Genomic DNA, 14,186 nt, shown 5'->3' on the forward strand with positions numbered 1-14,186 from the left:
CAGCTCTGCCTCCTGCTGGCTGTGTAACGTTGCGCCAGTCACTTTACTGTCTGAACGAAAATGCCCTCATCTATAAATCGGGGGTACCATCCCCTCCCCTGCAGCACCGCGCAGGCACGTTAGTAATAAATGCGGCGAGTGAGCCTGTGTCTGTGGTTCTCAGGAGGAGAGTTCCCGATTTATAGATGAGGACATTTTCGTTCAGACAGTAAAGTGACTGGCGCAACGTCACACAGCCAGCAGGAGGCAGAGCTGGGACTGGGCTCTTGGTTTGCAGCCCCTGGGCATTTCTGGCCAAAAAAGTCATAGGGTGGGAGGCCTGGGAGAAGGACAAGAGAAAAGCAGCCCGAGGAGTGACCTGGCTCCCTATCATTAAGGGTGAGACGTGTGGCTGTTCTTTCCTTCCTGATCTAACTGGGAAGACTTGGTGGGGGGGCAGAGACGTGAGTGAAGCTGGAACCCCCCCACGCCCCTTCCTGTTGCCAGGGGCCCGCTGTTTTATCACCAGCGGCCTTGATGGCCATGGCACCGCCCGGACCAAGGGCAGCTGGAACTTGGACTCGCAGCCTGAAGCCAGAAAGGGAGGAGGGGTGATGGAGGCAAGACGGTGCCCAGGCCTTTTGGGTCCCCTGCTAAAAGCCCACCCCCCAACCTCTGCAGGGCCCCCTTTCTCGGACCTTGCCCCGCCACACACACCCCCCCCCCCCGCACCAAGCTTGGAGAGGAAGAACCTCATCAGCTGGGGCACACCGCCTGCCCGTAATGTCTGGAGGCCGAAGGGGCTTCGGCAAGGGGCAGAGCGCTGCTGACGCCGTGTGAGGTTGGCCTTGGCGGAATTCTCTGCCTGGGCCCCGGGGGCATCGTGGCGGCTGAAGGGCATGAAGGTGGTCTGCACGGCTCTCGGGGCCGAGGGCAATGCAGCAATGCACGAGAGGAGTGTCTGGCCTAACGGTGGGCATGCGACGGAGCAAGGGCCCAGACCTGCTGGGTGCCACGGAGAAACTCAGAGCAGCGATGACGGGGGGAGCGAGGGCAGGAGGGTCAGCGGGGGCGGGGGGGGCACAGGCCTGGGCCTGCGGGGCCCGAGGGGGGGCTGGCCCCGGCTGGGGGCCTCTGGAGCAGGTGCTGAGGGCCCCGAGGACTGGAGGGGGCAGCCTAGCGGCTACAGAAGGTTCTGGGCTGAGCAAACCCACAGGGAAGAAAGAGCGAGAGCCCGCTGGAGGCGCCCCCGCTGCGTTTTGCCGCTGCCCTGCAGGTCCCCTCACGTAGTGTAAGGCCCGGGGTGACCAGGGGTGGGTGAAGATCTTCACGGGGAACAGAGAGAAGACCCCGGCCCTTCTCACCCTGATCCTGAGAAGCGTGAGGGTGAGGGGGAAGTCGGAGAGAGGCCAACAACAGTACGGCTTTGGGGGAACTCCAGGCCCTTGGGCTTCCTGCGTCCCTGCCTCCATCAGAAATGGTAAACATCAGGGACTTCCCTGGTGGCCCGGTGGCTATCACGCCGCGCTCCCAACGCGGGTGGGGGGGCCAGATTCGATCCCTGGTCGGGGAACGAGACCCCCTGCACCGCAACAAAGACCGAAGATCCTGCGTGCAAAGACAAAGACCCAGTGCAGCCAAACAGATACAATAAATATTAAAAAAAAAGAAACACTAAAAAACCACCTCTTGTGACTGCATGGGTGTAAAGACTGATACAGTCCAGGCTGGCTCACGCTGGTTTTCTCCTTCGGACTCTAAAAGGAAGGCAAGCCTCTTCATGGGTCTGGGGGTGGAGGCGCTGGGGCTGTGAGGCCTGGCGGATGACGAGGCGGGTGGGAAGGGGGCACACCGTGTGGTCCTCATGGGATGTGAGGAGGGGCTGGTGCCCGGGAGCTGAGGCTGGAGGCACTGTCCGAGACACAGAGGGCGACGGCGGGTGTGGGGCAGGGGGGCCCGTGGGTTCCGTCTCCCCATCTCCCCCTGGGAGGTCATAGCTGGTCTGGGGAGGTGGCCCTCTGCTTCACTGAGGGATGTCCAGGAGGGCTGCAGCCCCGCCACTCCGCCCGGACCCTGCGCCCCGCCTAAGCCCACGGCGCGGCCACTCCCCCACCACCCAGACCTGCCCAGGGACCCACCTCCGCTGCCTCGCCTCCATGCAAGGCTTTCACCCCATGCGGAGGCCGCCTGCCTGCGGGGGGGGCGGTGGGGGGAGCAGCCAGGGTGGTCCGGGCAGTGGGTGGTCCTGCCCCCGGGGTGGGGGGGGCGCCGTGGGACGCGGGGCCCGGGGGTCCCTGCCCAGAGCGCAGGGCCACACAGACACGCGGAGGCTGCGGGCGGGGAGCGGGCCAGCCTTCCTGCTGCCATCGGCCTCCCTGGAACAGGAAAGGCTGGTTTCAGTCTCTGCACCATCGCTCGCGGAGACAGTCTGCTGGAAGGCTGACAGGCTGCTCGCCTCCTCTTGGCACCGGGGCCTGGGACTCAACCACAAGTAACAGCATGAAGGGGGCCTGTCGAAAGCGGGGCGGCCGGCTGCCAACACGGCCACGGGCGCGGCTGCCGCTCCCGCCGCGCCCGCCCCCCTCCCCAGGGGCCCGCACCCCTCCACCACCGGGCGGTGGGCAGAGCCCCGTGTCATCAAACGGCCAGTGGGGCCAGGCCTGGGGCTGGGGGCTGTGTCCACACGCGGGGAGGAAGCAGTCCAAGACCCCTGTCCTCACGGGCCCACACTGCGGGGGCGGGGGGTGATGTCAGGGGCCAAGCGGTTGAAAGATGCTGGGTGATGGAATGCGAGTGTTCCGGGGAGCCTGCAAGGGGAGGGGCGTGGAGACCCGAGTTCCTCTCCTCCCTGAGGCTCAAAATGGGGTGCCCCCAGCACGGCAGGAAAGAGAAGGACAGCGCAGGGGGCTGGGCAGGAATGGGAGGCAGGCCCCACGGGAAGAGGAAGCTGAACTGTCAGCCTGGGCTGGAAAACTCTAGATCCAGACTCTCCACGAGAACAAGGGTGCTGAGCAGGGCTGGGTAGCGAGCATATCACGCTTCTGGGTGAGGCACCCTGGCTGGGGAGTGCGTGTGTGCTAAGGCACTTCAGTCGTGTCCGACTCCGTGCGACCCCATGGACTGTGGCCCGCCAGGCTCCTCTGTCCATGGGGATTCTCCAGGCAAGAACACTGGAGTGGGTTGCCATACCCTCCTCCAGGGGATCTTCCTGACTCAGGGATTGAACCCACATCTCCTATGTCTCTTGCTTGGGCAGGTGGATTCCTTACCACTAGCGCCACCTGGGAATTGGGAATCACGAAGCCGGGGCTCCACTACCTTGGGGATAAAACCCCGTATTCCGCCTGCTGCGGGGGTAAGCTCAGGGCCAGGACGGGCAGGAGGCCTTCCCCAGGGCACCGGGTGGAGCCACCCCCCGGACCCCGAGACCCTCAGCATCCTGCTGCCCCAGCCCCCGTCACGGGGACCCCTGGGCTGATTGATCTCTGCCATCCATCCTGAGCCCAGGGGCTGCTGGGCGGGAGGCATCACCGAGCACAGACCTGGCACAGCAGAGCCGTCTGGCTGGTGTTTTCTGCGTCGGCGGAGGAGCAAACACACCTGAGGACTGAGAGCCCTCAAGAGAACAGGCCGAGGCAGGCAGAGGGCGCTGGAAAGCAGCCACTGGAGCCTCTCGCCTGGGCACACAAGGCCCCGGTCTTCGCCCCGCGGCCCGGGCCGGGCTTGGCCACAGACTGGGAGCCTGTCGCTGTTCAGCCTCCAGCAGAGCCCCATGCGGCCTTCTGGCTGACGGGGAGACCAGGCAGGGCGCTGCTCAAGCACTTCTCCCGCTGGGAAGACCGAGGTGGCCCCGGATCACGGCAGAAAGGGGCCCCGGGTCACGGCAGAAAGGGGCCTGCTTGATTAGGGGGCTCTGTGGCAGAGTGCCAGGTCCGTCTGGAGGCTCCACGCCACGAGAGGAAGGGAGGTGCTCCCGTGTCTGTTTAGGCAGCTCTTCTGACCATGGTGCCCAGCAGTAAGCCGGCCACAGAGCGAGCATCTGGAGCATGTGGGCCAGATGAATGAAGGACGCAAGAACGAATGAATGAAGGAACGAACCGCCGCTGAGCTAAGGGTCCCACCGAGTGTCCACAGAGAGCCCAGGGTGGCATCGAGGCACCACTTAGGCCCTGGCCTGTCGGACTCCCTAATATGTGACCTAAAAGCTCTTTCTCTACCTCGTCCCCCCCAGTCTAAGGCGTCAGCAGCCCCACCTTGCTGGTCACTGACCACAACCCCACCCAGGTCTGTTATCACCCCGATCCCGACGCCACCCTGGGTCAGGTCCCCCAAGGCCCACAGCCCTCTCACACCCTCGGGAGCCTCCCTCTGCTCCCTGCCAGGAGGGGACGGGGAGGCGGAGTCCCCCTCCACGGCATGTTTGCAGCTGGATTTAGAAGCCACAGCCTCAGACTCCCAACACTCATTTATCTTGGCTCCTGGGAGGAAGGCGAGTAGGGAAAGGGGCCGCAGAGTGCAGCCGGGACCTTGCCTCTGGCCCCCCTCGGTCTGCAGAGGGCTGGGCGTGGGGAAGAGGGGAGGCCACAATTCGCTGCCCACCAGGCTTCATGGCCCGGTGCCAGAGGCCTGTAAGCACCCATGGGGCCACGTCCTGCTTGTTTTCCACCCAGCAGCTGGTCCCCGGAGAGATCCCTGTGGGCAGGCAGGGGCCACCAGAGCAGAGGGAGGTGGCAGGAATTTTCCTGGCGGCCAGGTCACCTCGGTGTCCTACCCCGGGGTGTGGAGGGATGAGAGGGAACAGAAACGCCCTTGTGGGCCGGCCTGGCACTGCTCCACACACTGCCCTGCAACGTGCTCTTCTTGGCAAAACAGACCCACTGCCAGATCGGAAACCCCAGGGGCTCTGAGGGCCAGGCCCTGGGGAGGCAGAGATGTCCCTGTCACCTGAGCTCTGATCACCCTGGGCCTCCTGGACGTGAGACCATGTCCTCCGGCTGAGTCTGAATGTGAGGTCACGGGAGACCCTCCCTGAAAATGGGGGGGCGGTGAGTCTGGAGGGGACTGGAATGTCCCATCGCCTGGGCCCCGCCACATCAGGGCTGCCTCTGGGTGGGGCTCTGAGAGCAGCACTCGAGTCCTGCCACCCAGACACTGAAGCCTCCCTCGATCAGCAGACGGCTGGCTCTTGGCGGCCTCGGGGGCTTCCAGGTGGGAACTGCCTCTCCTGACAGCGAGAACCTGCCGGGCTCTGGAGTCCCCTGGCCGGGATGAAATCCTAGCGTGGTTTCCAGGCAATGCACTTGGGTGGGGAGGCCGCTTTCCCTCTTAAAGTCTCAGTTCCGGATGTGTCAAATGGAGGTGCCCCGGCTGGGGAGGCTGCCTGGGTGGCCCCTGGGGTGCTCAGTGGGTTGATGCCCTGTCCTCACTTGTTCACTCTTCCTGGTGCCCCCGGCAGCATCCTGCAGCCCTGTCCTCCAACCAGCATCTTTAATGCCCTTCATGCCTCACAATCACTGGGAGCTTTAAACAAAGATCACATCTGATCCCCACCCAGATATCTGGTATCAGACCTGCTTGGGGGCTCCAGAACCACTATCATCTAAAATCTGCTCAGTTTGTAAATCTGTAGCCACAATGAGAATCCCTGGGTAGGGCCGTCACCTCCAGGAGGCTGTCAGGCCCACTTATCTGGGGTGGGGTTTGACCCCTACTGGACAGAAAATGCAGTGATGACAATGGCGGAAACATACCTGCATAGAGGCTCCTCTTTATCAGGATTTGACACTGGACTTCTACCAAAATACAGTTTGAGGCAAGAGAAGAATACTCCAAAAGTTTGAAACTGAATGCTCTGGGAGTGTTTCTAAACTTTCCGGACTATTAACCCCGGGAAAAAAATCCATCTTACATCTACACCCAGTGTGCAGCATGAACAACAGAAACTAAGTTTCCTAAATGTTTCCTCTCCCACTTACAAAGCATTCACAAATTGTCTTTAAGGTAGGCTAGGTTTTGCTATCTTCTTCTACTCTGCCCGCCCTCCACCCCCAACAAATCTCTGCCTATGTGCTAGCTTCTGACCCTAGAGTGTGGATTTCAAAGGCCCCTAGTGGATGGTGGCTGGCGGTTAAAGAAACATCCCACTCTAGGCAAAGGACAAAGGTGGTTCCAGGGTGTTTTGTTGTTTAGCCGCTAAATCATTTTTGGTTCTTTGCGACCCTGTGGACTGTAGCCCACCAGGCTCCCCTGTCCGTGAAATTCTCCAGGCAAGAATACTGGAGTGGGTAGCCATTTCCTTCTCCAGGGGATCTTCCCAACCCAGGGATCGAACCCATGTCTCCTGCATCGGCTGGCGGATTCTTGACCCCTGAGCCACCAGGGAAGCCCTCCAGGGTGGTTTGCTGTGTTGTGCTGTGCTTAGTCGCTCAGTTGTGTCTGACTCTTTGTGACCCCATGGACCGTAGCCCGCCAGGCTCCTCTGTCCATGTGATTTTCCAAGCAAGAATACTGGAGTGGGTTGCTATGCCCTCCTCCAGGGGATCTTCCCAACCCAGGGATCAAAGGGCAGGTCTCCGGCATTGCAGGCAGGTTCTTCACTGTCTGAGCCACCAGGGAAGACCAAGAATACTGGAGTGGGTAGCCTATCCCTTCTCCAGGGGATCACCCAGGAGTCAAACTCGGGTCTCCTGCATTGCAGGCAGATTCTTGACCAGCTGAGCTACCAGAGAATTCCGGCCTAAATAATCAGCTCATTGACTGACAATAAGAATATGGTGGGTGGAGGAGGCGTCTGGGTCTGGTGGGGGAAAGTCTAGGCCCTTGTGACCCTATGGCCTGGTGCTGTGACAGCCCCCCCCCCCCCCCCCCCGCTTCCCCCATACCTTGCTGGTGGCGGTGGCCGCTGAGCCGGGCAGCACCGGTGTGTTGGTGACCTGCACGTTCAGGTAATCATTGTCGATGAGCGGCCAGGCGCCCTGCACCTTGCAGGTCTGGAAACGGTCTGTGAAAGTCCGCAGGTGCGGGTCCCCGAAGAGGCCGCAGTGCGTGTAGTTGGGGGCGGCCGCGCGGTTGTGGAAGCTCTTCTCGTAGTGGCAAATCTCCGGGCTGTCCGAGCGTTCCTGGCTGTCCCCGGGCGGCGGCAGCGTGCGCAGGTGTGGCTGCGACGTGGGGCCATCCTTGGAGCAGTTGTGCTGGCTCATGAGGTCCTCGATGCCATGGACCGCCGAGTGGTAGGCCAGGTCCCCCCGGCAGGTGCGCGCTGTGCGCCGCGTGCACAGGGCGTAGGTGCGCAGCGCCGCGCAGAACTCAGGGGCGTCGTCTGCGCCCGGCGCGTGGCTGCCCGCCGTGGCGCTCCAGAACTCAGAGTTGCACTTGAGGATCTTGCACGAGGAGGAGGCTGCAGGGACGGGAAGGGGGGCGCCTTCAGGTTGGAAATGGTCAGCCCAGGCCTCCTGAACCCCCCCCACGGGACAGGGTGGCGGGCACATGCAAGGGGGGAAGGAGGCCTCATCCCAGGTCCCGCAGGTGATAGGTGGTCCAGTGCAAGGCCCTGCCTACCTTCCTTCATGACCCTGGGTGGCCAGCCCTCCACAGGCTTAAAGGGTTGGTGGAGTGCACCCCCATTTCCCTACCCCCCGCCCAGCCCCGCAAGCTCCCCACCCACCCCTGGGCCTTTGACATATTCACACCAACAGCAATCTGGCAGGGAATGAAGCCCCACTATTCAGTATGTGTTCCGATCTCTGCTGCTGTGTGACCTTGCACTAATCACTTAACTTCTCTGTGCCTCAGTGGGTGCTCAGTCATGTCCGACTCTTTGCGACCCCCAGGACTATACAGCCCACCAGGCTCCTCTGTCCATGGGATTTCCTTGGCAAGAATACTAGAGTGGGTAGCCATTCTTTTCTCCAGGAGATCTTCCCCACCGAGGGACTGAACCCACGTCTCCTGCATTGCAGGTGGATTCTTTACCACTGAGTCACTTGGGAAGGCTGCTTGCCTCATTATATCTATCTAGAATATGGGGTAATGATAGTATTTACCCTATGAGGTTGCTCAAAGTGCTAAAGGACTTAACCCTTTAGCATGGGGCACAGAGCTGAAGCTCAATGAATGTTGGCCACTGTGATTATTCTATTAGCTCTGGTTCCCTGGCTTCCTCTACAGACCAAGGGCAGCTTCCCTCTTGGTACCATAGCTCCACAGACCATTATCCTGCTTTGGATAGCAAGCTGGGAAGCAACTAAGAGTGATAACCTTGAATGTGATCTAATTCATGCTTTTTTTTTTTCAAGGTCACTCACAAGCTTTGAGACTTTAGTGATAATTTTATTGTTGTTGTCACTAAGTTGTGCCTGACTCTTTGCAACTCCATGGACTGTAGCCCACCAGGCCCCTCTGTGCGTGGAATTTTCCAGCAAGAAGACTAGAGTGGGTTGTCATTTCCTCCTCCAGGGAGTTTTCCCCACGCAGGGATTGAACCTGTGTCTCCTACATTGCAGGCAGAGTCTTTACCACCACTCCATCTCATACCTGAGAACTGAGACTTTAACACACCTGAATCTTGCACCCGCACACACGGAAGCTGCCCTTTCCCACCCAGCCTCCTGAGTTCTTCCGCACAGCTCATGGAGACTAGACAGGATGGGAGGAGGGAAGCTTCTACACTGACTTCCAGGGGCAAAGGGGCCAGCAGACCAGCTAGGAGGCCCAGCCTTTGGTGTCTCAGCCCAGTCAGCAGAGAAGGGGGGCTCTGGCTCCAGCCACCCCTGGCCGGACTGCTAATCTGGCTCTTAACTGTGGAAAAGTCAATTTACTTTCTGTTACTGGGCGCCTGATGCAAAGAGCTGACTCATTGGAGAAGATCCTGATGCTGGGAAAGATTGAGGGCAGGAGAAGGGTACGACAGAGGATGAGATCGTTGGATGGCATCACCGACTCGATGGACATAAGTTTGAAAAAACTCCAGGAGATAGTGAAGGTCAGGGAAGCCTGGAATGCTGCAGTCTATGGGGTCACAAAGAGTTGGACATGACTGAGAGACTGAACAACCGGCTTTTTACCTATACAGTCAAGCTGGGATTAAAAGCGAGGACAGAAGTACATGGCGGGGCAGGCTTCCAAAAGCACTGTGTGGGCCGCTGCCCAGCCTCATACCTGGATGCTTGGATGACCTATCTTGAGGAGCTTGCTCACTTCTGCAGGTGCGGACACCATGCTCCTGGAGCAGATGTGGCCCGCCTAAGTCACACATATGGGAAACAAGATGCTCATCCTAAAATCCAGGCTCTTCCTCTAACTTGACTGTATTTGTCACACTGCTGGTAAACAAGGCCATTTCAGGTGGTATCTGGGTGAGCAGTCTTCTTTTAACTTGAGAAGTTACATATTTACTTAAATATGTATTGGGAAAAATAAAAATAAAATAGATTTGATAGAAAAGCTACAGATTTCCCACTTTAAGTTGAAGAAGCGTGCCGACCTAAAGAAGCGGACCTGGTAAATGACAGGTGGTGAGGGCCATGAACAGCTGCCTGGCCAGGGAGACCCCCTTTGTGGCCACCCTCCCTGAAAGGCACGTTCCTGGCCCAGGGATCCTTTAAAAGGCGTCTAGAAGGGAATTCCCTGGTGGTGCAGTGGATAAGAATCCTCCTGCCAGCACAGGGACACGGGTTTGATCCTGGTCCAGGAAGATTCCACATGCAACTAAGACTGTGCGCCTCAACTACTGAGCCTGCACGCTCTAGACCTGTGCTCTGCAACAGGAGAAGCCATTGCAATGAGAAGCCCATGTACCGCCAACAAGAGAGTAGCCCCTGCTCTCTGCAACTACAGAAAGCCAGTGCAAAATAATGAAGACCCAGTACAGTCATAAATTTAATTAAAAAAAAAAAAGGTGGTGAGAAGATTCTCTGGTCTGCCATCTTAATGATTCTCCAACCTGTGGAAGAGGCCCAAGGGCCCAACCTCCCTGTGGGCTGCAGATGCTATCGTGGCCTGCGTGGGAGATGGGAAAGGAGACCCTCGAGGCAGAGGGGTGGGTGTGGAGGGGATTGTGCAGAACAAGCCGTGTGGAGGAATACAGGTCAGAGGAACCGGCTGCTGCAGCCCCCAACCCTCCACCTCTGGTCTGCAGCCTCCATGCAATGCCCAGTCCGGTAGCCTCAGTGATTCTGAAGCAGGTGAGTTGCCCTGCCCTGCTGCCTTTTCAGAATTCTGGAATAGGCATCTCGGAGGAAACCATCCCAGGACTGAGCCTCGTGCTGCGTGGTGGCTGCTGTGGCTCCGTCCGCTGCCCACCAGCCCTGGGCCCCACTCTAGCCCTTACCAAGCCCAAAGGACATGAAAGACAGTGCCTGTCCCTTTACAGCCAGACCACTGCAGCACACGCAGGCCTGTGCTGGCCTCAGCTCTCCTCCAGAGCCCAGCTGGGGCGGCAGAGACAAAAGTCCCAGCCAACTGACTGTGTCCCAGGCTCAGTGGCCTGGGCCCGGCAGGTCCCATGTCATTCAGGGCCCCGGGCAGCCCCATGGGCAGGCACTACAGCACCTCATCTGCTGGAGGAGCAGAGCCAGGCTCAGGGAGGCTGGTTTTCTTGACTGAGGTTCCACTGTGAGGAAGAAGCAGGAATAGCATTCGACACTTCAGGTAAAGAACCCTCCTCCCAATGCAGGAGACGCAAGAGACGTGGGTTCAATCCCTGGTTTGGGAAGATCCCCTGGAGGAGGGAGTGGCAACCCACTCCAGTGTTCTTGCCTGGAGAATCCCATGGACAGAGGAGCCTGGGGGGCTACAATCATGGGGTCGCACAGAGTCGGACACGACTGAGCACACACAGTCTCAGACCTGAAGGGCCTGGGCCCTCAGCAACGCCAAAACTTCAGACAACCTTGGTGCCTTCATGATTCCCTCCAGCGGCCACACTCCCCCACAGGTGGGCCTCAGGGTGACTGCACCTGCGACGCTGAGAGACCCCCACCCACCAGGAGGCCCACACACTCTCTGTGGCATTGTATCCACACGCTGGTTCCCAGGGTCTATTTCTCAGGGTGCAGCCAGCGGTGGGCAGGGACTTGAAGGCTAGGGTCAGGATGGTGCCCAGGGCAGGGCCAGCCTGCACTCGGATGATGTGGATGCGTGGTGGTGGGGGGCACTCCTCACCCCCATCATGTGTGGGTCTGTTCCCCCCAAACATGCAATAGTGAGGGGGGGTGGTTTCCTGCTATCTCCACAGCCTTGAAAACTAGGCTCAGAGCAGTGTCTCAGAGCTCTCTGGTGTGTCTGGAACCCATGACCGAAATCCCCCTTAAGGCGCCCCCAAAGGGAGTCCGTCAAATGCTCCGGGGATCTGCTCAGAGGGTTGCTCCTCAAGTGTCACTGTGCCCACCAACCCGCCTGTGCTCTGACTCCCCACGGCCCGGTGGGCCTGAAATCTGCATTTCTGCCAGGCCCTCTGGGGCCAGAGTGGGTTCTTTTCTTGTCAACAGCCACAGCCTCAGCGGGGCCGAGTTAGCCCCCAGCCCCCCACTTCCACCGCTGCATACACAGATCTGGAATGTGCGCTGGGCGCTTGGTCTGGGCTAGGGGGCAGTGAGGAGAAAACCCAGCAGGGAGCCCAGTGGCCAACACGGAGTGGCAGGCGGGCAGTTCTCCTCTGTTCATCCCTGCTGAGCCGGGCACTTTCTCCTGCGCCCTGCCTGCCCCCAGCCACGGGGAGCGACGGGGGGGGGGGGATGGCAGCCCTGCCCGCCCCCCCGGTGGCGGCAGAGGGTGCTCTCCCACCCTCCCTGTGCCCAGGGGCCAGGGCCCTGCTCTCCGCCTCTGTCCTGGCAGGGTGGTGGTGGTGGAGAGGCTCAAGGGGCTGAGCTCGAAGCTTTCAGACTTCTGGAGAACATTCTCGATGCTGTCACCCGGGACTGGGCTGAAAATGGTGAAGTCTGAAGGGGACGCTGGTCCCGTGCGGTGCTGGGCGGGGCTCTGGCCCGAGGTCCTGTTCTGTCCCCTCCCAGCACTTGTGGGGAGTGGCTTGGCCTCAGTTTCTGCATCTGTGAAGTGGGGGCAGCACTGGCCTCAGAGCCTGCTGGGGACTGAGGAGGTGGACAAGGGGTGCTTGGGACCAGTGGGCATCCCCAGATCAGAGTCCCTGCCAACAGTCTTGGAGGGGGACACATACAACCCCCGTGGGGTCAGAGGCTAAAGGTCACACGGAGGGCTGGAAGGGCACTGGAAGGAAGCCAGTGCCTCCCCCCCTCCTCCCCCGGGAACCCAGGGACCGCCTGCAGCCTTCAGGCCACTGCCTCCTGCTCAGGTCAGAGCCCTGGCTGGCCCTGGAACCTGCTCTTCCGCCTTGACTCAGATCAGAGTCTGGGCAGCTCTTCCTGCCTCCGCCACCCCATCCACTCACACCCAAAGGCCCAGCCCCACCTGGATCAAGCCAGGACCGTGATGCCTATGGCCACGTATCCCTGATGTCCTGGGTCTCCTTAGGCCTTGCATATCATCCTGGGTGTCTAAGAGGAAGCCCAGGCGCTCTCATGGTAACGGAGATGCTACTAATCAGGGTGGGGGAGAGGCTTGCAAGGGGCCACTGAGAGTTACGAGAGCCGGGAACAGAGGTGGGGGACCCCGCTCCCCTCTGCCCTCTCTCCGGGAGGTTGTGCAGCTCTTCCCAGCCCATCTGCCATCATTTCCTGGGTGGGGGGGGTGTTCCAGGGAAGGGCGTCAGGGATGCCGAGCTGGACAGTCCCCACAGGTGGGGAGCCGAGGGGGCCCTGATCCCCTTGGCGCCGTCCTGCCGCCCTGTGTCCACTTCTGTAAATCACAGGCGGAAGCTCCCCCCAACCCCCCACCCCCAAGTCAGAGACTCGATGTAATCTGGCCCAGCATCAAAAGGAAAAGCTCTGCATTGGGGCATCACCTGCCAGAGAGAGCCCAAAGCGGCTGATTTTTATGTGCCGTATCTTTAAAAAAAAAAAAACAAACACCTGAATTCCAGGCAGTAAACCATAGCCTTTTCTGATGTGAGTGTTCAAGGAAGGAAGGAAGGCAAGCCTGAGAGTTTGAAACACCTTACTGTGAGTGGGAGGAGGAGGCGAACTTTTTTGAGCGAGGATTCTTGTTGCGTTCTCTGCTCAGGCCTGGCACCTGCAGACCTGGCTATGCGGCCACGTGGCAGCCAAAGTGTGCAGAGCCGGGGCCTCAAAGTTCTCCTGAGCTCCTGTTTCCATCTCAGACACTGATGTGTCTGTCCTAGTGTGGAGGCGGCTCTTAGGGAGCCCGTGCTGACCCTGGGTACCTAGAGCTCCATCTCAGGCACCCAGGAAAAGGCTAAGACCCTGCACAGACTTTACACTTCTCGGAAGCCTAGTACGCCTGTTTTATTTTTGATTCAAGTTTCTTGAGACTTAGGACTTTGGGGATTAGCTACTAGGAAACAAATAGAGGAGAATCCAGAGGCCGCAGAGACACTGGCCAGCCCAGGTCACCACTAGGAAACCTCTGAATTCCCTCCGGTGCCCCACGATGCTGGACACTTGGCTCAAAAGGTGGGGTGCAGGCTGGGACTGTTATGGGAACCAACTGACTGAACGAAACTGCCCGCTCTGCTCAGACAGCAGTCACCTGCATGCGTTAATAACAGGAGGTCCTGGTAAGGAACAAGGAACTAAGAAGCTACCACCAACTGGAAGAATTCGGGAAAGGTCAAAAGGAAGACAGGAGACACCAGTCCATATGTCCTACCAGCCTCCCAGAATCCTTGTTGGAATCCATCCTTGTCGATGCATGTACCAGCAGGAAGGAGTCTGAGTCAGAATGAGGGGCCAGAGACAACCAGGAAACTAACCCCATCCCAGGAAAACCTGGGACTGCCAGCCGCGTGGCAGAGCAGTTCTGGGCTCCCTCACCCTCCTGCTCTCTACCTTTCCCAATAAAGTCTCTTGCTTTATCAGCACGTGTGTCCTTGGACAATTCATTTGTAAGAGTTAGACAAGAGCCCACGCTCAGCCCTGGAGGAGGGCCCCCTTGCCACAGCAGGATTGGGGACCCCCGGGGATCCATTAGCTCCCGACTTGTGCAGTGAGGGCCCGGACTTCTGTTTCTCCATGCAACTGGCTTCGTCGAGATCACTGTAACTACGGATCGCTTGGTGGGCAAACTCCTTCAGCTTCCCAATGTGTAGCATGGAATTTTAAAACCCAGGGCCTGAG

General features: G+C 59.5%; 1 protein-coding gene across 2 annotated transcripts in view; it reads right to left on the bottom strand.

The window, feature by feature from the left end:
- Positions 1-14,186, bottom strand: part of RGMA (repulsive guidance molecule BMP co-receptor a) — a 49,375-nt gene that overhangs the window by 3,837 nt on the left and 31,352 nt on the right. For both annotated transcript variants that reach the window (XM_081550392.1, XM_081550393.1), the window contains one exon: positions 6,861-7,375. In XM_081550392.1, the coding sequence (XP_081406518.1) occupies positions 6,861-7,375 (515 nt within the window). The remainder of the gene's footprint in view (positions 1-6,860; positions 7,376-14,186) is intronic.

Source organism: Giraffa tippelskirchi, chromosome 12, assembly GCF_054371585.1.
Source record: "Giraffa tippelskirchi isolate mGirTip1 chromosome 12, T2T-mGirTip1v1.2.pri, whole genome shotgun sequence".
In the NCBI taxonomy this organism is placed as follows: Eukaryota; Metazoa; Chordata; class Mammalia; order Artiodactyla; family Giraffidae; genus Giraffa; species Giraffa tippelskirchi.